General features: G+C 33.9%; 1 protein-coding gene across 5 annotated transcripts in view; it reads right to left on the bottom strand.

Annotated features, from left to right (window-relative positions):
• The window catches only part of ARHGAP5 (Rho GTPase activating protein 5), an 83,592-nt gene that overhangs the window by 25,218 nt on the left and 33,397 nt on the right, over window positions 1-24,977 (bottom strand). For 4 of the 5 annotated variants that reach the window (XM_064485881.1, XM_064485882.1, XM_031453557.2 and 1 more), the window contains exons 2-3: window positions 19,919-23,800; window positions 1,571-1,718 (exon numbers count right to left, since the gene is read on the bottom strand). In XM_064485881.1, coding sequence (XP_064341951.1) covers window positions 1,571-1,718; window positions 19,919-23,632 — 3,862 coding nt within the window. In that variant the 5' untranslated portion in view covers window positions 23,633-23,800. The remainder of the gene's footprint in view (window positions 1-1,570; window positions 1,719-19,918; window positions 23,801-24,977) is intronic. The other variant, XM_031453559.2, reaches the window with a different exon arrangement.

Genomic DNA, 24,977 nt, shown 5'->3' with positions numbered 1-24,977 from the left:
CTTTCACTGAAATCAAACTGTTTCCCAAATCCAAGAGAATTAACCTAGAAATGAATAAGAGAAATATACCTGGAAAACATTTAGAAATAAAACACTTTAAATAATTAATGAGTTAAATTTTTAAAAGTCAAAAGGAAAATTATAAAGTATTCTGAACTGAATGAAAATGGAAACAACATATCAAGATCAGATGCTACAGGCATTGAAAATATGATAAGGAATTTTATAAACAACCTTATCCCAACCTGAATGAAGTGGACAAATTCCTTTAAAGACAGGAACAACCAGTGCTTACTGAGGAAATTGAAAATCTGTATAGCCCTGTATCTATTAAAGGAATTTAAGCTATAGTTTAAAACTTCCTCACAAATAAAATTCCAAGTCCAAATATCTCACTGGTCATTTCCACAAAAATTTAATAAAGAAATGTTACCATTCTATACAAACTTTTCCAGAAAATAGACAGAAATAGAGAAAGAAATTTGCCTAATACTTTCTTGAAACAAATGATTAAGAGCATACCCAAATATAGGCTCTATAAATTAAAATTTATTAACTGAAGGGAGAAGATACACTCTTTTGACTATAAAACTAGTGGATAACAGGTATTACCCCATATTCCATTACATTATTAGAACTGCAAGTCATCACTTCTCACCATACAACCTAATATGTACATATAGATCTTAGCTGACAGTCAAGATTAAAGAGTAAGGCATACATACACCTAAGTAAAAATGAGCTTGATTTTTTCAGATAGAACATGGGTATCCTAATTTGTTTGTTTTTTAAACAATGCTTGATTATTAAAAGAGATTATTAAGAATAAAGCTAAAATGAAATTAACTCAAGCTTTCAAACCATTAAATTTTGCAGTCCATTCAAATCACTAAAGTTTCAAGATTAACTCATGCTCATTTGTGAATTTGAAATGCACATAAACATGATAATATTCTGCCTTTATTCCCCAACTCTGGTTAGTCCAACCCTCAGATAACAGTTTCAAAGTAAACATAAGGGCAGGCTTGTTTTTAAAACAATGAGAGTATCTACACACTCCTTAAATACAACTCAAGCCATATAAACCACACCAAGCAGTGCTATTGAATAAATAATAACATCACAAACAAGCTACCTCTTGTACATTGACAAATATTGCTATGAACTTTAAAAAGAAAAATTCATGTATAAAATGAGTAAAAAAAAAGTATTAAGACTTATAAATGTAAAAACATTCAAATTATTTATTTAAATCATATTATGATTAAATAGTAGCATAATTTAATAATCAAGTTATTCTAAATTCCAGAATAAGTTAAGTTTAACATTTCAGCATTTGACTAACCCATTTATTAAAGTGAGGCCCAACAGAAGCATTACTGGCCAACAATGAAACTTCTTTCAAACATCAGATGGTTACATCTAGAATTAATACTAAAGACAATCAATCCTAATGAGAACCATACACCTCTTTCAAATTTTAGCTTGAATCAGGAACATCTGACAAACTGCTAGTGCAGCAGAAGTGAAATTTCAAATCAAATCTACTGCAATGATACGTCTATCCTACCTGTATCTTCAATAAATTCCACACATTTTTCAACAAATAATGGTATGGGCTTCTCAGCTGTAACCAGATCCTGGAGGGGCATCCCAAAGTAATTACTTTCCCAATTTCTACGTGTTGGTGGATTGAAGTTCTTGGTTTTCTTTTTCTGCTGTAAGAAAACATATTCAAGTTAAAACTATTAAAATTAATTTCTTTCAGAATAACATTAGTATTAAGCAATGTAAATACACATTTTGCATCAAAAGAAATACTTAAAAGCCACATCCAACCTGAATGTCCATCAATATGAGATTTGGATTCATTAAATAAATTCTGCTAGAAGCAGCAACTCGAGCAATGGAAAGAGACAAAAGTGAAAAGAGGAAAAAAGTAACCAGAAGAAAATACTCCGTTTGGAAAATAACAGAAAACTAGATAGGTAGGGAAATTACAAAAGGTATTTTTTCTATGCCAATGAAAAGGAAAAACTAGGGACAAGCAATGCTCCTAATGCAGTTTAAGTGTGGTCTGTTAATTGGTTTGTTCCTTATTTGGTCTTCAGGACAGTTCCAAGTGAGGTTTTTGTCCATAGCTGTATTTGAAAGAACATAACATAGCTTTAATTACTGATTATAGAATGAAGCTATATAACTCCATGAACTTTTGATCTCCTCATTTGACCCTTCTTATTTTCCCATTTTCTTCCTATTTACTATTTCTTAAACATTAAGATAATTTTTGTAAGTAATGGACAAAACATTTAGTAAAAAAAAATATTAAATAAGAATTTTCAGAGTTTAATTTTAAATTTGCATTGGGAGAAAACATATTCTTAACTAGGGAGAGAACATTCCAAAAAAACCTAAGGAAATACTGCCTGGAATTCAACTCTTAAGGCGATTTTAAGTCAGTCTGCCTGAAGTAGGGCATAGTAAGCATCTCCCCAGAAGATTCTATTGTGTACCCTCAGTTGAGAATCTCTGAAATATAGGAAGATGAGTAAGTTCTCAGAAATTCAAAGATGTTAGAGCACTTTTATTGACAGCCCTTGCTCCTTTTTCAGTCTAATTTTACCTACAAACTTTCATTTTCCCTGATATAAATCACAAACCTATTTATATTTTGTCGTATGGTTACTAACTTACTAATTAGATAAAAACATCATTTCTAATCAGAAAAGTGTGTGTGTGCAGGGGCCGGAGTACAGGCAGAGCTTGCAGTGCCTAAAGCTATAGTCCTTATTTTAATTTCTCTTTCCTTCCAGAGTCTCTCCTTTAGATGGACTGATCTTTCAATGTGTTCTTCCAAGTTCCCAAGTTATGAAATTGATACCTTGTATAATCAATTAAGTCTTTTCTTTATTTCAATTTCAGGCTGCTCTACCTAGCAAACTTCAAGAGTTCATGAAATTCAACTTCTAAATCTTCATATATTATATCACTCTTCAATGATACAGATTACTAAAACTCTGGTATGTACTGGTATGTATATATGTTACACAATATAACTAGGTGTCAGGACTACTGCCAACAAATCACTGGAGTATTTGATCTGGCACGAGACCTAGTCCACCAAGTCAAGTAGTGTGGATCCTTTCTTACTCCTTAAACCATCCTTCCACTACCACTACCACCAAAACAGAAGAATGTACAAAGAAGTAGAAATGAAGAAACTGTAATTGCAAAGCTGATGGTAGGGCTGTCTTCTTTTTCAGGAGCATTAAGGCGCTTTCCAGCCTGCAAACTATTAGCTGTACCATTCAATTAGAAAAGTGAAAACTGAAGCAAAGATGGATGTTTTTTGTTTAAAAAGATAATACAGTGCTGAAAGAGATTACATTTAGGTAGGATAATGACAACAGCAATGCCTAGCCTATGGCAGGAGCAACAAGAATAAAACATTTTAGTCTTCAATGCCACCCAAAGAATACAAAATTGTAAGAAAGTAAGCTAGTTCTAACTGTTCCAATCAACTCTTTAAAAAATTCTCCTTAATGTTGCCCTTTAGGAACCAATCCAAATTATCAGATGACTCTGAAATCATTCCATCCTTACCCTGGGGGTCACAGGCAAGAAGAAAAAGTGAAGTGTAAACTTTATGTAGGAAGCCTTGAAAACTAAAATTGAAGGGAGTGGAGTCAGGCAAGCAAAATAAGGTAGATTTTCTGGCTTATGCTCAGGGAATATCTAACATCCATAAAGTTATAAGGGCAAGTTATTTAATTCTGCAGTTACATCAAGATTCAGGACCAGATATCTGAGGTAATGAAAGGCTAAGTGGCTTATAGCATTTAATTTCTGGCAAACTCTAAAGGGATAATTTACTAACACAGAATCACCCTGACAGTCAAGTTATAGTTCTTATATATTGGGGGGAAAAGGCATAAAAAGCTTAAGTGACTTTACCAATTTTCCTACTAATTTACACTGCTACAAAAGAAAATTCTATGCAGAAAAACAGTTTGAATTACACATCCCTATATTAGCTTTCATGATGAATAAAATGTAGATAACTTTTTTTCTGTAAGTGATAGTTCTTAAGCATAAGAATCACTTCAGGGAGTTCTTTTAAAATGTGAATTTTTAAAAACTCTACATAATTCTAATATACATCCCTTAGTTAAGAGTTGCTAATCTATAGTTACAAGTTTAAACCAATTCAAAATAATTCATATAATTTAAAATTTATTTTATAAATTAAACTATCTAAGGCAAGATGATAACAGCTGCTATAAAATGCCATCAGGGTACTCTGAAATTTGCAAGAAAGAGATGAGGAGTATGGTTAATTTGGCCATTTAGACCTATAGCTTTTGATGAACCATTAGTCAAAAGTGAGAGCCTCCAATTAAATAATTGTGCCAGTGGGAAAACATGATCTGATTTATGATAATCCAACTTTAGATTCAGTACTATATTCATACAAATCTGAATTTCTGCTTAAATGCAAGTAGTCATGGTCTTTTTCCTGGCCACTTAGGCAAATCTCCTGTCTGCAAAAGCGTTTCTGGTAAAATAAACATTTCATTTCACAAAAATGTAATCAATAGTATCAATTGAGTGTCCAGCAGATACGAAAAACTCTAATTAGCATAAGTATATGGGACCAAGAAAAAGTATATAAAAAGCTCTTTAAAGACACTACTCTTTCACTTCAGTAATATCAGCAACATAATAAAGGAGAGCACCTAAGCAACATTCTCAAATAAATACCATAATCAATAACATTAAAAAAAACCCTCAATTGCTTCATTTATAACCAACAAACAGGAAAACTTAAGTAGCAAAAAATAGTTGTGTATGCTTTCAAAGAACAAATCTCGAAAACAAGAAATTTTGGACTTGACTTCTCTTAAATTTAAGATGGGATTCTTGAAATACAAGATTAAAAAAGAAATGAGAAAACAAGAGGCAAAATGTAAAGAAAGTAAAGAAAAACCCACTAAAGAAATGAAAACCTCTTTAGTAAGACTCAATATGATTGGAAAGATCAGAATAAAGCAGAAAAACTGATCAGAGTTCTCCTTTCTACTATACCATTCTATGACACACATCAAAATATACTTTTGTTCCCCATCCTTTTAAAGAGAAGTCTCAGTCTTCTCTCTGCTAGCTACTGCTCCATAATGCTACTCCCTTTCGCAGACAAACTCTGCATAAGTCATCTATATTAGCTGTTGCCAATTCCTCTCCTTCCATTCCCACTAATATGTACTCAAATTAGTCTATCACTATCATCAATGCACTAAATCTGTTCTTATTAAGGTCATGAATGATTATTTTACAACAGTTCTCAGCTCTCATCTTACTTGACCTTTCAGCAGTCACTCTCTTCGGTAGACTTTTAGGAGACCACCTCTATCTTCTCACTTGCTCTCCCATTATTAGTCTCCTTTGCTGGTCCCTCCTTACCAACCTATACTGTGAATAACCCCCAGGCCTCAATCCTTGATTGTCCTTTTTTTCCTCAGTATCTACACTCACCCTCTTGGTAATGTCAGCCGTATGCTGATAATGCAAGTAAATACCTCCAGCTCAGCTCTTTCTCCTGAACTCTAGACTCATTTGAAACATTCTACCTGACATCTTCACTTGAATGTCTAACATATTCTTTCTTAACGTGTGCAAAACTGAACTCCTAATAATTTCCTTAAAATGTGCTCTATCTTCTGCCTTCTATATCTCATCTCAGGCTAAAAATCTTGGCATCATCTTTGATCCTTCTTTTTCTCTTGCACCCAACTCCCACATGTATGCGATACAGAAATCAACTACTTTTTTTTAACATTTCACTGCTAATTCCCTGGTCTGTACAGTGCTCACCATTTCACATAGCTAGATTATTATGTTGACTGCTTAATCAATCCTCCCTGCTTGTACCACTATCCCTACAGACCATTCTCAATAAGGCAGCCAGAACGATAGTGGCTCTCAAAAAAAAATGGCCTGCAAGGCCATACACAACCTTGATGGCTCTTTATATTCTGATCTTATTTTTCTCTACTTTCTTCAACATTTTACTCTTTCCTCTAGCTACACAGCTTACTTGCTTTTTTAACATGCTTTTCCAACATGTGATGCACAGTCCTAACGTGATTTTTGCATTGGCTGTTCCCTTTACCCTCTCAATGAGGCCTACATTGACTATTAAAAACTGTAATCCCATTGCCTGTCTTCCTCTAACTCTTGCCTAGTACCTCCAATCCCTCATACACTGCTTTTCCTACCCACAACACTATATAATTTTCTTACGTATTATCATCATCATTATCATTATTTTAGTATACTCCCTGCTACAATTTAAGCTCCTCACAAAGGCAGAGATTATTATCTTTCTTGTTCATCAACATACTCCAGTGATCTGGAATACTCCTTGTGAAAAAGAGGTAAGTACAAAGATAGTCGAGGTCTCTTCTGAAATAATGAACTTAATTTGTAGATTGAATCAATCTCTTAATTTGTAGACTGAATGCATTTCACCATGCACCAGGAAAGATAAACAACAAATAGGAGTAAACCATAAAGTTACAGACATATGCTGCTGAACTCAGTAAGCTTCAAAAAATCTCAAAAGCATCTAGGCAGAAGAAACCAATGACCATCAGTGGAGGGAAAATAATCAGGCTAGCCTCAGAGTTCCCATGAAAACTGAAAAGCCAGAAGTCTCTTCTATAGGAATGTCATGGGAAAAGGATGTGTCAAGAATTCTTTAGCCAGTACGTAATTCAAATGTGCATAGCAGACAACTATAGATTTTTTTAAGTTCTCAAATATGTAATAATTAATATTTAAATTATAGCACTCTCAAATTCCTTCTTAGAAATCCTAAACACAAAATGAAACATCAATAATAAAGAACTTATATTTGAAAAATTTGTGCTATGAAAAAATAAGAATGAACACTGTACATGGTTAAACACAAAACTAATTCTAAGTTACAGTGGTACAGCTATTAGATAGAATATAATCTACAATTCTGTGGGTCAAGCTACAAAACGTAAAAGTAATTAACAGATCAGAATCAAAAGTTTCAACCTACCCAAAAAGGTGGGTGGTGGAGGATAATATTCATGCTAATGCACGCCAGGGTATCATGATAAGGGAGTAAGGATGATAAACTGAAAAAGGGGCTCAGTATAAATTTAAAGATAAAAATAAATAGCACATAAATTAATAGTTCCATTTCTCACTCTTTTTGCTGATAAAGAATAAAAATAGAAAACAAGAAAACAAGCAAACTAAAACATAAAAATAAATATAAATAGAATAAGATCAGATCAGCTATAAAAGACTGACACCTGTTACAAAACCTAATGTGACTAACCACATGCTATTTAAACAGAGACTCCTAAAAGTTGGAAATAAAATGATGGAAAAAGTAACCTCCTTTTTTTTTTTTTTTTTTACAAGAGCAATGTTAACATTGCAGTTGTCATCAAGGCAAAAAGCTTTGAACTATACAAAAGAGACTCATTTGACAATTATCCAGAATTCAATCCACCAAGTAGCAACAACAAATTATAGCAGAAATACGAACATCTGTGGAAACAGAGTAAGAAATTTTAAATGATCTCCTTACTCCCTGTTAGATCAAGCGCACCAAAATTAATAATAATAAAGATGAATTAAGAAGGTTGATTTGAATAGATTTACATATACTGATATATGTTAAAGTTTAAGAAGATAAATACTATAATCCTATTTCTGTTCAAATAAATCATTTATTAGTAAAAATAGCAAAAATTAAAAAAATACCAAACTATTGATGATAATCCTCTGGATTTGGGGGAGGGTGGAGAAGGAAAGAGAAAAAAGCTGGGGGCGTTGGGGGGAGGGTGTTACACAGAAATTTCACTGTAAGTCATGTATTTCCTTTTGTAAAGGAAATACTTTTTGAAAAGATAAAGATTACTTGTATAACCAGGAAAAAAAAACAGATTTAAAAAACTGTATCTATAAAGTATGTATTTTAATCTTTCTCTTTTCAAAAAAGAGATAGGAAATCAAATTTTACCCTGATGGCTTCTAATTTGAGCTTTTTCTGGTCCCTATATACTCTGTCCCATACTCAAGAGATTCTTAACATATCACAGCATGTTAAAAAGTTCTGAGTTCTGCAAGTAAAGAAATCCATGTCAGTATAAGCACTACCTACTCTCTCTTTCTAATGACCTCAACTCACATTTCATTGAAAAAGACACATAGGAACTCCCTCAAGTTACACCTATGAGCTACCTACACAGATATCTCTACCCTGATTCATCTTTTCCTTCCTATAATAAGTGAAGTAACCCCCTGTTCATATAAGCCAATATCCTCTCCCCTCTTCTTTTATAATATCCATCTGTCCCTCTCCTGGGTCATTCTTATGAACATACAAATACCATCTAATATTTCTCATCTTTAAAAACCTACGTGAAAACCTCTCTTTGATCCCACAATGAACAGTAGTTATGGCACCAATTCTTGCCCCCTTTTCTCTTCATTCTTGAGCTCTCAGCAATATTCTTTCTTGACTACTTCCTCCTTAAACACTTATTCTTTTGGTTCCCATGTCACTTACTCTTTAGTAGTTTTTCCTCTTTTCTAACCAAGGATTCCTTTTTCAGTTTCATCTGCCAAGAACTCTTCCTGGTCTACCCAAACTTGGTTCTGAGCCCTTCCTTCTTCTCTAGCTTTTCTCTGCCCTTATGTGAATTTATCTAATCCCACAGCTCTAAATCCTTTTATATCCTGATAACTCTTCCTCTCAGTACTAGATTCATACATCTAACTTTTATAATTCCACTGGGATGTCAACATAGATACTTTAAACATAACATAAAAAGCACAAAACAGATGTCTTCATTCCCTCCGGTCTGAAATCTTTCACCATTCATCTTCTTCACTGTCTCAGTGAATCTAAATCTACCCAACTGCTTAATCCACAAACCTAGGAGTCAACCTTGATTCCTTACTCTCCATAGTGAATGCATAAGAAGCCCTGTTGGTATGATTTCCAAAATATTCTAAAAACTGTCCACTTTTCCTTATTGGTACCTGTACCTTGGCATACAGTAGGTGCTCAGTAAACACTGACGGAAGCAAACAAAATTATAAACAGGAACCAGAGAAAGCCTTTATCATGTAAGATTTCTACTAATAAACATACAAAGTACTGTAGGTTTATTTACCAGTTTATGCAAACTGTTTCATTATATCTAATTTTTCATACCTATGGGAATCACTATATAAGTGTACCTAAGCTTAAGTATACAAATCTAATAAAATGAGGATTCATACAAAATAATGATTCTTATCATAAAACTGCAAGAATTAAATAGTCAACTCTGTGAATTCGTTTGGATATAATGTACTTTCAACAGTGTTCAGGAACTGAGCACCTACTATTTGCATAAAATCATTGTAGGTATTGTGCAGGATAGGATATACAAAGCTACACAAGTGAAAAATCGCACAGAATACACATACATACACACACACACACACACAAATGAGTACAAGTAAAATTAGGGGAATCTAAAGATCTGTGGATCATACTAATGTTAATACCTTGGTTGTGATATTGTACTAGGTTTGTAAGATGTTACATTTTGGGAAACTGGGCAAAGGATGCATGGGATCTTTCTCCATTATTTCTTACAATGGTATGTCAATCTACAATTATCACAAATTAAAATGATGTTTTAAAAGGTTATTACAATAATCTAAGTAAGAAGTTATAATAACCCCAACTAAGACTGCGACAATGAAATGGAAACATATTTTAGAGCAGAATAAAGATCAGCCAAGTAAGATAAATAGCAACAGCATGCAGCTTTGACCCACAGCAGCTACTTCCTGAAAATACAGTCTTATCCAAACATGGTGAGGATGGGGAAGTAATATCTATGACCTGTGAGGAAAACCCTGCCTTTCCTAATTGAGCAGATACAAACATGCCTTGTATCACTCACTTCTAGAATCTCATAGGAATTTCCTTAAAGACCACATTCTGCTACACAGGGTTTCTCAGCTTCAGTATTACTGACATTTTGAACTGTAGGATGTTTAGCAGCATCCCTTGCCTCTACTCAACAAGTATCAGTAGCAACTCCTCACCCAAACTGTGACAGCCAAAAATGTCTCCAGGCATTGCCAGGTGCTCCCTACAGGTCAAAACTGACCCTGGTTAAGAACCACTGTGCTAGCCTAATAAAAACAAGGACTAAGAACCCAAGTTTGGGCAACAGCTACAGATATATCCCTGGGAAATCTGAGACTTCTAACTCTAACTTAAAAAAAAAGTCAATACATAACTCAAGATTGTGAATCACTACTGTAAGGTACACAAAGATGAATGAATGATAATCGTAACTGCCCTCAAAAAATCCTACAATGAAGAAAGAAAAACAAAACTTATTAAACTATAAGGCGATAAAACTACTATAAAGCGATTACTTTATTTGGGAAGAATAAATACTACTCCATAGCATAACACATCAATAAAAGAAATAAGCCTTTAGTGGGAGCCAGTACCCCATGAAAGTTTAACTAATCTGTTTTTCTTTGTAAATTCTGTAAAAGCTGTACATGCTGGCTGAGTCCAAATACTTAGGAAATCAGGGATAAGCCAACACTAGGTGAAAAGAGGGAAGAGAAAGTAACAGAGGGTAAATAAATGTGGTCTGTGTTCTTGTATACACTAATGAGACAAATTGGTTCTTGCATCGATTGATTTCTATGATGACATTTTCCTATAAAGCATTTCAACATATTATCTACCTGGCAGACATTTTGTTAATGCCACTAACCTCACTAATGAAAAATTAAACGTGCTGTCACCTGGAGAAGGTCCTAGCAAAAACATCTAGTGAATGATGAGTAGATTTCTTCCCAGCTTCCCTAAATATATATTTTCAATTGTATTCAAATGAAAATAAGTTTTACATTATACCCAGCATTTCATTCTTAAAACCACTATTTCTCCCTTTGCTTCCCATGTCATCTGTTATGTACTTTCTGTTACTCTTATGATTGCCAATCAGAGCATCAGTAAAGAATGAAGAAAAATTTCAATGTGTCTTCCCCTTCCCTCACATCACAGAGGTTCTAGCGTCCACAGCTTTAGGAAGTTTATATGAAACTCTTAAGACTCCATTAAAATTTTGTGAATGTGCATTTTTCTAAGAAAAATACTCAAACCTTTCCCCAGATTACCAAAGGCTAAGAACAATTTCCAAAAAGCTCAAAACTATTATACAAAACAAAAACAAAAACAAAACCCCCCCACAAAACCCATATGCAAGGTGTATCTTTTATCTGGACAAAGTTAGATACTATCTCAAAATCACTTCTGTCACACCCTTATATTTTGAGAACTGGAAACATCAGATATTACTACTTTTAAAACGCAGTCCTCCTTCCACTGAGATTTTTCTTTACACAGTTATAGATTAAGTCCTACTGAGGACTTTTCAACACATCAACTTAGATGACAAGAAAACACTACAGAGCTAAAAATCATAAAACTATACCTATTGTAGAAATAACTATTCTAGGGTTTAGAGAGATTTTTAGTATATAAAATTTTGGAGCACATGAAATTCTCAAGCTTGTAAACTCACCTATAAGTTTTGGAATAGTAACAACTGGCCACTGATATAAAATTATAGTAAGAACACAATATTCTATGTTGTAGGCGTTAAGTGCTTCATTGACGTTAACTAAATATATTCTAACAATTATAATGAATGTGCTGCAGAAATAAGAATAATTTCAATAATTTATGCTATGCCAGTTTTTTGCTAAACATTCAATACGCTGCTATGAAAGTTAAGAAAAAACAGTTTGAGTAGAAAGCCACACTGAAGACATTTACATTTGCTTTTAAGTTAGTAAAAACAAGCATACTGCTGATACAATCATTTAAGTCTTATTAGAACACATCAATCAAAATATACTTTAGAAACTGACCATCTTGTTACATTGCATTCTGAATCTGAAAAGTAATAAAATTATGGTCAAATCAATAGGACAGAACAAATTCAAAGAAACAGCATATAATAAAATACAGAAATACATTATATATCCACATTTATACCATAAACTGACATCACCAACACCAGAATGCTACTAAAGAAACCAAATTTTTTATGACAAATTTTAGAAACACCGTAGAACTGTTCAGAGGTAGACCATATTTAGCCAATAAGCCAGTATGAAAGCAAAAGAAATAGTTATTAAAGATGCCTCAGTAAATGCTTTCCAAATGAAGTGAGAGATATGAATCAGACATCTTACTAATCTTGATGAAAATATAAAACGTTTAATTTTTAACAAAATCAAATTTACTAGACTGAATTCCTGAAAATAGAGCCCATGACCAAGTCATCCCTATATGCTTAGCTTTGGAGAATAGAATGTTCAGGCATAGCAGGCATTCAGTAAGATGCTTGTTGAATAAAATGAGTTTCCCTGAGTTGAAATAAGTGTAATTATTAAAACACACACACACACACACACACACACACACACACACACACACACACACACACTCACTCACTCTTTTTTTACTTTTATTTCTTTTATTACTACCACACACACATACACAAAAAGCCATATACTCATACTGACCTCAACTGATCACAGTACAACATTCTGTGCTAGGCCATGGAGATCAACTACAAGCAAGATATAAATCTTGCCTATAGTAGATACTATGGCTTTCATCCCTTAGACATTACCCTAATTTGGGGGATGCCGACTTCAACCAGACCTCTAAAAGCTCAGGCCTGCATTCAATAGTATAATTCTATTCCTCTGGCAGAGTTTACTGGTTAGGAATGGATACAGGACCAACTCAAGGCAATGAGACTGGAAAAGATGCTGGCTGAGAAGTATGGGAAAGCAGTTTTCTCATTCTTCTTAACATCTTTTCTTTATAAAAATGACCCTCACTCTTTCCCCTAAGGAAGTGTCTGCAAGGTAATAATGGATATAATGGGTATACTGTATATCAACTACACCAAAATCTAACTAATCTAACCACCTTCTGAAAAATAGGTAAAAAAAAAAAAAAAAAATGAAAATCTGAAACTGTCAAGCAGTTCAAGATTTTGTTAAATGATCTTGCTCATTAAACAAAGTGCAAAACTACCCTATCTCTAGCTGATCTTTAAGTATTGCTCTTTCTACAGTAAGCCTTTTAAGCACCCAATTTTTATTTAGCCTTAATTATAATTCTTTGAAGAAACTACTTTCTCTTAGGTGTGAACACTGTCAATTAAATGACTGTCAAGAAGTTGTGATAAACACTAAAAATAAAAAGCAAACTTACCCTATAACTTATACATTCTGATATAGACAAACAGCAGTTCAATACAGACATATTTTCATATATTTCATTACTTTTATATCTAGAATGAACAATTTATAGAGCAAAAGAAAATTCTGGTCACCACTGTTAATAGTCTTTCAAAAAATATTTTACTTAACAAAGACTGAGATTCTAGAAGTCAGAAGTCAAATAATTCTAAACCTAAGATTTACTATGTTCTAAAGGATCTACCATGTTAATAGCATGGTATCAATTCACTATTTACTAATACTAAATTCATATATTGTGACTCAATATATACATATAGATATCTCTTCAGTATTTTAAAGAAAACATACCTATTTTGGTACTGTTCCCTCAACAGGCTCCAAATTCTACTTTAATGGCTAAAGCAGCAGAATCTTCTAGGACACTATCTGAGACAGGGCTTTATTAAGAAGGGAGCAGTAAAACACAGAGAAAATAACAATGGACTGGAAGGAACATTTGAGAATAAAATAGGAGTTGGTAGCTGCTTAACCTAACTAAGAATGAAAAGATTCACGACCTGAAAACAAGACAGAAAAACAATTTTAAAAGAAGCAGGTGAAAAATCATCAGAATACCAGCTTACTCTAATGCACAATAAAATTCACTATGTAATAGTATTTTACTATTTACTATCTGAATCAAGCTGACAGCACTGAAATGGATACTGAAGAAAAAACAAACTAGCTTAAACACAGGTATACCTCACTTCATTGAATGAATATGTTAAAAACTGGCAATTTATGAATGCAACTCAAATTTTCTCATTCAGTTCATTTTCTTCAGCATTGTTTTTCAAGCACCTGTAGATTATGAAATCAATTCAGCAGGTTACCACCAGCATTTCTTTTTTCACTGTAATAGACTAGAAACTCAAAATTACCTATAAAGTAGGTAAATACACTTTTATGAGATTTCATTTACATAGAAATATTTATGTGTATAATGGGTCATGATTTAAGAAAATAATTCTCACTGATGGTTGCAAATCAAGAAATGTCTTAGAGGTTTTGTTCCCACAACTAACACTAAACTCATTTTGGAGTACAGAACAAAAGAAAATTAAGCATAAAGCCTTCTCTGAATGGCAGGAATGACAACTAAAGCCCAGTTTAAGAGAAACAGATCTCTGAGCTTTCCTTAGATGCCACTAATGCCCCAAAGATATCATTTTCCAGATGTCAAGGAATCTGAAAAAACATTCCTAGGCTATGGCTCCCATGTTGGAATCAAAGAATGAAGGTAAAGAGAAAAACTCAGAATCAGAAATCACAGGAGTATTTAATTTAAAAATGAGTCAGGAAACTAATCCTGCTAATGGGACAACGGACTATTCTGAAATACAGCTGGCGTATACTGGGATACTTCAGGCTTGAAAGCACACTACAACAGCATTTATTGAGCACTGCTATGTCAGGCACTTGAAACATGTAGTTCTAATTTCTTCCACAATCCCAAGGGCAATATTGTAATTCCTAATTTATAGATGAGGGAATCAGCTAAGAAAGGGTAAATGGTCTTTCTTAATCTCCCTACCATTAAGGATCATCCCAGCTATTTGGCATTCAACATTAGAAATTCTTCAAGGCTGTGTTAGGCACTCCTCTGTATTCACTACCTAGGTCATTTCATCTACTGCCATCTCTACTTCATTGTCTCTGAAATATGTATCTCCAACTCAGACCTCTTCCCTGAGGGCCTGTGTATCTAACTGCCTATTTGACACCTCCACTTGAACTCTCCAACTCCAAACCTGGTAAACTTTCAATGCTCTCCATCAGGAACAGCATCATCACTGATGAAGCTGCACAAGTTAGAAACCAAGCAGGTATCTTTCCTATCTCATTTATCATCTTCACCCTTCCCACACACATGCATACATCATCAAGTCTTACAGATTTTAAGTACCTCTCAAATCCATCCCATTCTATCCATTGCCACCATTCTCCCTCCTCACTGCAGCTACTCAAAGCTTTCATCATAATTTGCTTAGACTACTGTAATATGCCCTCTGGTCTTTCCTATCACTCAACCCAGACTCCAAACTGAAAACCAAGTGATTTCAAATCCACTCGCTCTCTAATTTCAATTTACTCTTAGGCTAAATAACAAAAATTCCTAACAGTATTAAAAAGGTCTGTCTGAGTCTTATCCCCACTCTCAAGTCTCTCCTTGTACTATTCTCTCTCGTAGAACAGGTGTCAGTAAACTATGGCCTAGGGGACCAATCCAGCCTTCTGCCTGTTTTTGAAAATAGTCATACTCATTTGTTTACGTATACTGTATGGCTGCTTTTGCAGTGGAACAGCAGATTTGAGCAGTTGTAATAGAGGCTGTATTACCTTCAAAGCCCCAAATATTTATCTGGCTCTTTAAGAAAACTCTGCCAACTACCTTGGATCAATGACTAGCCACAGTGACATCCTTTAAGAACATACCATGTTCCCTCTTACCACATGAACATTCTGTTTATTCAGCATTCAACAGTCTCCCATCCACCCAATCATTCCCCTAGTTAAGTCCTATTCACCCACCAGAGTTGAAAAAATGACAAGTCTCAAGGAAGTCTTTACTTATCCTACAGATGAGCATACCCCAATTCAAATTAGTCATATTTCAAGTGTTCAAAAGCCTCACGTGGCTTTGGAAGGACAGCTCCAAGTTAGAGGTCTGTGTGTTTTGGAGCTCTCCGTTCTATTTTATTGGTCAATATGCCTTTCTCTGTGCTAACACCACATTGTCTTAAATATTAAAGTTCTATATTATCTGATAGAATAAGCATATATGTATCATCACCACTCCATTTCTGCCATTCTTCAGAAGTGTCCTGACTGTTCTATACTTGGATTTACTCTTTATTCTTCCATATTTGCATTAGAATCAGTGTGAAATTTTTTGAAAACCTTTGACACTTTGAATGAGACAATACTGAATCTAAATCAGTCTGAAGAGCGGTAACTTATTTACGACAAGCCATATTCATGGATAGGAAGGCAACAGCTCCCTATTTACTTAGGTCTTCTTTACTGCCTTACAATAAATTTTATATTTTTCCACACAGAGGTTTGCACATGATGTTATAATTACTTAGGCACTTGATAATCTGTCATGCTTTTGTAAATGGTGTCTTCTCTACTTATTTTTTGTTTATTACTGATGTATAGAGATACAATTGATTTCTGATTATTGATCTTATATGGAGCTATTTTGCTAACTATTTTACTAATACTTATAATCTATCTAAATCTTTTTTGGCTTTTACAAAGGAAATCATATCAGCCAACAATGATAATTTTGTTTCCTCCTTTTTTTCTTATCTTACTGCTTTCACTAGGATCTCTGTAAAATATTGAATGGAAGTGGTGATGGTGTGTACACTTTGTCTTGTTCCTGGTTGAAAAGGGAATCTATTTCCCTAAATAGGATGATGTTTATTGCAGATATCACTTGTTTTCGTATTTGTAGATATCTGTGTAATTTCACCTGTTTGCATATTTGTAGATATCTTTTTTTATTAAGTTAAGTTCTCATCTGTTCATAATTTAGTAGCTTTTTTATCAATTTGTTAAATTTTTACCAAGTATTTTTTATATACTATTGCTATTATACACCCACAACTCTTAACGTAAAACTTCTGGGACAAGATGTATTTTAGAATTCAGAAACCTGTAGTCATTACCCATATTGTACAGTACAAAAAATGTCTATTATACAACGACACCAAAAAACTGTGGGTCGGTACCCTGTACTCAAACACATTAATATATTTGCAGTGAACTATATAGATACTCACTTTAAATAACTGACAAACAATGATTATAAGCAGCCTCATACATCAGTTCAAGTCAGGGTCTGCCACCAAGAACAGGGTAAATCAGGTCATGCAGCCAAGTTCTAAAATAAAACTTTTGGTTTTCAGAAGTTAATGAATTTCAAAATTGCAGTTAAAGGTCTGTGGACCAGTACTTTATTTAGGACTTTGGCACGTACACTCATAAATAGAATGGGACTATAATTTTCCTTTCTTATATCATCCTTGACTGGTTCTGAAATTAAGAATAGATGACTTTAGAGAATGAATTAAAGAATGTATTCTTCTAGTCTTTCTATTCTCTGGATTTGTAGAACATTGGCATGATCTGTTCCTTAAAAAGTCTCCTGTAAAATTATCTATGCCTGGTATATTTGTGGCAAGATGTAACCACTACTTCACAATTTATTTAATAGTTACAGGATTATTCTAAGCTTTCTCATCTAGGTAAATTATATTTTTCTAGGAATTTTAACTTTATTTAAACTTTCGAATTTGTTGACTTAAAACTGCTGATAGTATTCTCTATTATCTTTTAAATCGGGTCTATCTGTAATTCTGTTCCCTTTTTCACTCTTGGTATTCATTGCCTTCTCTTTTCATCTGATCTGTCTCGCCAGATATTTGTTTTGTCTATTTTTCTAGTCTTCTCAAATAATAAACTTCTAGCTTGGCTGATCTCTCATTTGGTGTTTGTACCTTTACCTGTTACTTTAAAACTGACTGTGTACATCAGTCTCCTAGCTAGACTACCTGATACCAATCTCTTTCCTATGTGGAACCTTCCTGCTAATGCCCACCTTAGCTAACAGCTTTCAGATTTAAACTAGACTCTTATAAATACAATGATATTTCACAATGCCCTAAATTGGGACAGTTTCATACCATATCTCAAACCTGCTTACAATTCTATGCCTCTGTACAAATGACTTTCCCCACCTAAAATATATTTTCTCCTTCCTAAAAACCAATCAAAATACTCAAAACTGATGATTTACCTTTTTCATAAAATTTTGTGAAACTAACTCCACACACTGTATGGTGATCACTCATCCTGTGTTCCCTTGATATTTATATTTGAGTAATAGTATCATAAAATAGTGTTCATATTTTATATAACCAACTTATCATGTGCCAGGCACTGTTCAAAATAAACATGAACTTATTTTTCATAGCAGCCCTGAAAAGTATGATTATATCCATTTTCCTAGAAGGCAGTACACAGAGGCTACAAAGTTATATAACTAGTAAGCTGATTCAAATTCTAGAAGTCTGGCTTTAGACGATGTGCTCTATTACATTGTGCTTCCTTAAACTGCTCTAATACTACTTTCCTAACTCTGCCCCAACCACAGGGTACTGTCTTTCAAATATTTAAGCTTCTAAGGGATGCACATCTTCAATTTCTTTTATATCCTTCAACACCTTTTTATACAGACTTAATTTAAGCATTTAGCAGATTTTTAGTCAATGCTTACTGAATTGAAATAGAAAACAACTTAAATCACTCAAGTCCAGCTTACACTATGAAAATAATTTTTAGGTAAACTAAGCTGCACTAAAAGCCAGCCTTTTTATAATGCTTAAAGGAAAAATATCATGCATAACTATTATATAGTTAGCCTTGGAGAGATTCAAGGTATTTCACTGTGCACATATAAATACAAAGCCCTAAAATATAACTGTGACACAAAACTGTATCTATGAAGTTGCACTATAAACTATGTTTATCTTTTGAGACCAGAAGTCCAAACATTGAAGTGACTTCAGATTAAAAAATTACTTACAGATCTAAATGCTTCTAAAATATCATTTCTCTAATTCTCATATGTTCAAATATGAATCTAAAATTTAAAGCAATGTTATACAGGCATACCTTGGAGATACTGTGGGTTCAGTTCCAGACTACCACAATAAAGCAAGTATCACCAATCATTTTTGGTTTCCCAGTGCACGAAAAAGTTCTGTGTACACTATACTGTATGCAGTCTGTTAAGTGTGTAATACTATTATGTTTAAAAAAAACACGTACCTTAATTGAAAAACATTTTATTGCTAAAACATGCTAACCATCATCTGAGCCTTGAGCCAGCTGTAATGTTTTTGCATTAACATTAACATCAAAGATCACTGATCTCCATAACAAATATAATAACAATAAAAAAAAGTTTGGAACATCGTGAGAATTACCAAAATGTAACACAGAGATAAGAAGTAAGCAAATGCTATTGGAAAAATGGTGCTGATTAAGACCTGCTTGTTGCAGGGTTGCCACAAACCTTTAATTTGTAAAAAACCACAGTATCTGAGAAGTGAAATAAAGCAAAGCACAAAAAACAAAGTATGCCAGTATATCAAATTAATATTGCAAAGCTGGTAGGTCAGAACAGACAAATGAGGTGCTTATAGACAAACAGAAAAGAGGAAAAAAATTACTTTATATCTGAGTTTCTGTAAAGAAATTACACATATTCGCTTAGAACGCTAAAGAATATGAAATCAAACTTCTACCCCAAATAACATAAAGCACAAGTAAACAAGATACAATAAAGTAACAAAAAATGATCTGCCCTCACAATATATTCAGAAAATTAAAAAGACCTGTTAATTATATTAATGACTGATGTCAAATCCATGATCATTAAAAAAAATAATTTTTTAAAAGTCAAAAGCAAACACCTTTACAAACATTGCTAACCATAAATTAAACCTACCTTTTTATCTTCTTTTACTTTGTGGGTTTTCTTCTTCATTTTCTTCTCATCTAACTCCTGGTCTGAAGTGATTGCAGGATTATCAATACCACCTTTCCAAGTTTCAACAGGAGAAAGAAGTGGATCTTCTTCACTTCCCCGATGTCTTCCTTTTCTTTTTGTTTTAGAAGTGGTGAAAGCCTCATCATCACTTGCATCTGAATGTGTTCTTCTATAGTATGACTTGGCTTTACTAAACAGGGTTTTAGATTTATATTTATATTTTGAAGGTCTCCGTTCCCCATGACTTTTTGAGGTTCTATCAGAAAATCCATTTTCTTCCTCTCCTTGGGTGTTATTTACAAATGAATTTCGAATTTTAATAATGCGATTCTGACTATCATCTGGGACAACATATATCTCATCAGAATAGCCCTTCTGTTTGAAAATTGTGTCAATGGGTTCTGAATAGTTATCTGAAGGATCCATATCTTCAGGATGTGCCAAAGGCACCCGGGAAGTCTGTTTTCTTGGATTTTTACCAATACCAGCTTCAATTGTTTTTAAAAGGTTTGGATCCAATTTTTTCACATTTGTCTTAGGTACAACTGGTTTAGGTTTAATAGGTGGAGGCACTTTATGGTTGCGTTCATGGTCATGACAGTTTGGGGTGCTGTGAACAGGATATTCATTTCCTTCCAAATCTAATCTATATCTGGAACGGTCACTAGGTGTTGGAAGCAACTGCACATCATCCCCAATTGGACTGTAAGGAGGGGGTGCTTCTGTATCATCATCTGAATCAGGGTAGTTGTTATAGGGGTCTCTGGGAGATGGTAGGAAAACATCTTCACTTGGATGGGTTGATTCCCTTGTAGTATCAGATAAATAGGAATTTTCTATCATATTTTTTTTCTCTAGAACGTCACTGAAAAACAGTGTAAAGACCTCAGTCTGCCGATGATACTGAGATAAAGAATATAGTGCTGTAAATTTAGCAGTGATCTCAGTTGCAATATGTTCTCCTTCAGTCATTAACTCCTTGATGGCCTCATTTTCAAAAAAGTCTGCTTGGCTATCAGTAACTGCCACCAGCTGTACAGGAATGGTGTCCTGAACTTCCGATAGAAATGCTCGAAGCATTCCCATTGATGCTTTTCGTTTGGCAGAATAAACTAATATATACCCATGAACCAGTTCATCTTTCCTTACTCCAATTGAAGAATGGTATGACAATATTGTGATCTGTATTCGTCTCCTTTTTTCACCAATGATTTTATCAAGCATTAGGGAATTATTCTGTCCAGCTTGAGCAGCACTACAAGAATGAGAATCAAGAAAGGGTGACAGAATAAGGTCCACGCTAAATGGATCACCACACATGGCACACATGACAATCCTCAAGTCAGCTTCTGATACATCCTTATTGGTGGGAACTGGGCTCACCACATCTAAATTATGTTTAACTGATTCTAATACTCCTCTTAGAGCTTGCTTTATTTGGGTTTCATTAAATTTACGAGGATATGTACCAGCGGGTACATCTACAAAAGGACACTGTAACTTGTTTGCCAACTGTTGCCCTTGGTGCCTGAGAATTGGTAGATTCTTACTGATAGAATCTCTCTGATTAGCCAGAATTAATGTAAATGGAAGGTTAGCCATATATTTATCTTTTCTGATCTGAGAAGCTTCAGTTCTTATTTTTCCAATAAATTCCCCAATAAAATTCAGTGACTCAATGGAATTAAATACACAGAAGCACCCATGTGGTTTAAAGGCAGCAGTCCATAACTGACTTAAAAAGTAAGGCGACTTGGCATCAACTGGCCGAAGATCAAGTTCATAAATTTTTCCATCTAAGGCATACTCATCATCAGTGGATTGTGTCCTTATCTCATTTGCTAGTTCTTGGGCAAGGCCATCCTTCCCTAAAATGAAAAGGTTAACTTTATCTATATTGGTACTATCATGATACAACCTTAAGCGGCCATGATCCAACTGCAAAAGACTACTGGCAAGTAATTGCTCCACTTTAATATCTGTACAGTTTTGGCCACTAAGACATGTTTCTTTAGTGGGATGATAAACAAACCCTATATGCTTAAGTAGAAGAGACTCCCTATCAGGTGCAAGTTTCTGTAAAGCTTTATATCTAGGTTCTTCACTCAAAACTGTATGAATTTCACTCATTTTATCTGAACTAGGTGTTGCATTAAGATCTAAATCATAAAAAAGTTCAGAATGCTCGAAAAGCATTTCCTGAAATTCTTCTTTGGCTTTTTCAACTATTTCTCGCTGGTGCCTACCATACACCTCTTTGCTATCAGCCTCAGTGATATATTTGAAGGCTTCATCCTCCATAACAAAGCACATAACTTCCTCCCATGGCTGCCCAGGTGAAATGAACTGAATTTTTTCCAAAGTCTTCTTGAATTTTTCCTTCATTTCTACCCTCCTCTTCTCTGATATTAGATGTTGTACATGGTTCTGATAGACTTTTTCAGCTTCTAAAGTGCTCAGGAGGTCAAATGGGATCCGTCTATCATTAATTTTGTCTATATGGTCAGTTTCATCCCAAGGCGTTTTTTCTAGCACCACAAAACATAACTGAAAATCTGCTCTCTTTTCCATTAACTTCAAAGCTTCTGACCAATTCAAATGTTCAATCTCTTCCAGATTTGGCAAAAGAGTGTTAAAAGCTCTTGGTAAAGTATTTATATATTCTTCTCTCCTTTTTCTTATATGTTCCTGTTTAAGTTGTTCTATATGTTTTGAGAATGTATTTCTGGCCTTTCTTGTTCCCTCTAAATTGATGTATTCTTCATAATCAGGATGATTTTTTAATTTATTACTAACAGTTTTCCAAGTTGCATGATAATCTCTCACAGTCTGCACAAGTTTTTCAAACTTATCTGTTGCTGTGACAACAAGTTGTCTCTGTGTTTTATAAGCATCCAAATAGGGAATAATTTTAGGCTTGCCACGAGTTTTATCCAACATTTGTACCAGTGCAGTGAAACACGTCTCAATGTTGACATTAAATCGTGCTGATGTTTCCACTACAAGAAGGTTCTTTTTGTTTGAAGCAAACGCCTGAACTTCTCTAAGATAATGATCCACACATTCATCACATTTAGTTGCTGCTATTATTACAGGTTTTTTTGATTTTGATAGCTGGACAAAAAGGTTATTCACAAATTTAAGTTGATCATCAAACTTCCTATTGCATCCCTGACTTACGTCAATGCACAGTAAGAATCCATCTACATTGAGCTTCCCTTCTGGCATTTGCTTCTGTTCAAAGTCTTGCTCCAAGCCTAGTTGATCTGTGCAAATGTACATTAGTTTTTCTGCTGACTGCAATTTAGAGGCAGCTGCACGTTTTATATATGGTTGCAAATTCGTACTCCGATGAGGCAAGAAAGTCTGGTCATCAATGAACTCTGTCTGTTCAATGACATGAATTTTGCATTCCACTCCATCTTCACCACTTTGTGTTATGTCACCCCAGTACAAAAAGTGATCATTGTTTACTACTCGTCCTCCAAAGTCAATGGTGCTAAGCACAGAAGTATGCTCTGGATAATATTCATCTGCTTTTGAGCGTACAAATCTATTGCACAAACAAGACTTTCCAACTCCACAGTTACCTTTGTCTTTTTCAGTCCCAGAGAGTCCAACTACACTGATGGTATAGGATGGGGGGCGAGGCTCTTTGTTTTTTGCCATCATAACTCTCTTGTCATGTCTCTACATTCATAAAGATAACCAGATATACTTCTCATTCTGAAAATAAAATCATCTCAAAATACAGATCCCAAATTTCAGAACTATATTTGGTTCTTTGTGTTTCCCTCATTTCTGTGCAGAAGGTTCTTCAAGATCATATGGATCATCTTCCTAGAAAGAGGAGAAAAATGACAAATCTTAATCATGAATTACTCATGTTGAATCATGTACATATTAAAGATATTCATAACAAAACACCAGGCAAATTAATGTTACATGTATTTTAAGAAACCACCAAAGACAGCTTATGATTTACTGTTACAAATGCAAGATGACCTCAAAATTTAAGGCAAATCCAACAACTAAAATAACTACATACAAGTTTTAGTGTGTTTCCACAAACTAAAATAAACTCCTATTAATCAAATGTGCATTTTGTCTCTACTCCTTCCTATGACTTTGAGGAAATAATTATTCCTCTTCCCTGACCCTCAATTTTCCTGCCTTCTCTTACAAGAGGCTGTGTTTGGGGATAACTAAAACATACTAGTTGCTTTAACAACTCCTCCACAACTCTAAAAAATTGTTTTCTATTACATGGTTCCTCAAAACTTGTTCCCTAAAATGGAATCTGATATGAATTTACCAAGACTTTAGAATTTATCTTTAGAAGTTTTTCAAGAAGTTTTAACATACTCCTGTGAAATCTATCAAATTTTATACCCAAAATCAACTAAGGATATTCACATACTTAAACAGAGAAACAGAAATAAATAAACAAGTTAACACAAATGACAGTGTTTAACTACACCAATGCTTCTCAAACCATCTAAGATGAAGGACCAACTTTTATTTCACACCTGCAGGTCAATTAAAAAAAAAAAAAACGAATGGAATCTTTAAAAAAATCTAGATCCAATTTCCTATTAGATTCAAGAGGCATAAAATTACTGTCAAATTGTTTTTAAATGTTCTTGATTTCTGCATTTGTTTCCTCTTGGAAGTATTTACAAAGAATTCTTCAGGTCATATTTTGAGTAGCATAAAGCTGAAGAATTTTAAGGTTATAAGTTTGAGACTCTTTTTAGAATTATTTGATATACAAGCAACATTAAATAACCTTTAAGAACTGTATGTAATTTAATTTGGGTTATTTGTGTGGAAGCAAAGATTCATCTCTTTTATAAGTTTTATTTGGAGATTTTTTCACATTCTTTTGAGGCTGAATTAAAAGCAATACATCATTTCTATCACACCAAAATTTCACAAGGAAAATACCCAGTCATGTATATCAATATATGTGAAAATTATCTTCAATCCAGACAAAATAAAAGAATATAAAGACCAT

Source organism: Camelus dromedarius, chromosome 5, assembly GCF_036321535.1.
Source record: "Camelus dromedarius isolate mCamDro1 chromosome 5, mCamDro1.pat, whole genome shotgun sequence".
Lineage (NCBI taxonomy): Eukaryota > Metazoa > Chordata > Mammalia > Artiodactyla > Camelidae > Camelus > Camelus dromedarius.
This window is presented reverse-complemented; position numbering and strand designations above follow the sequence as displayed.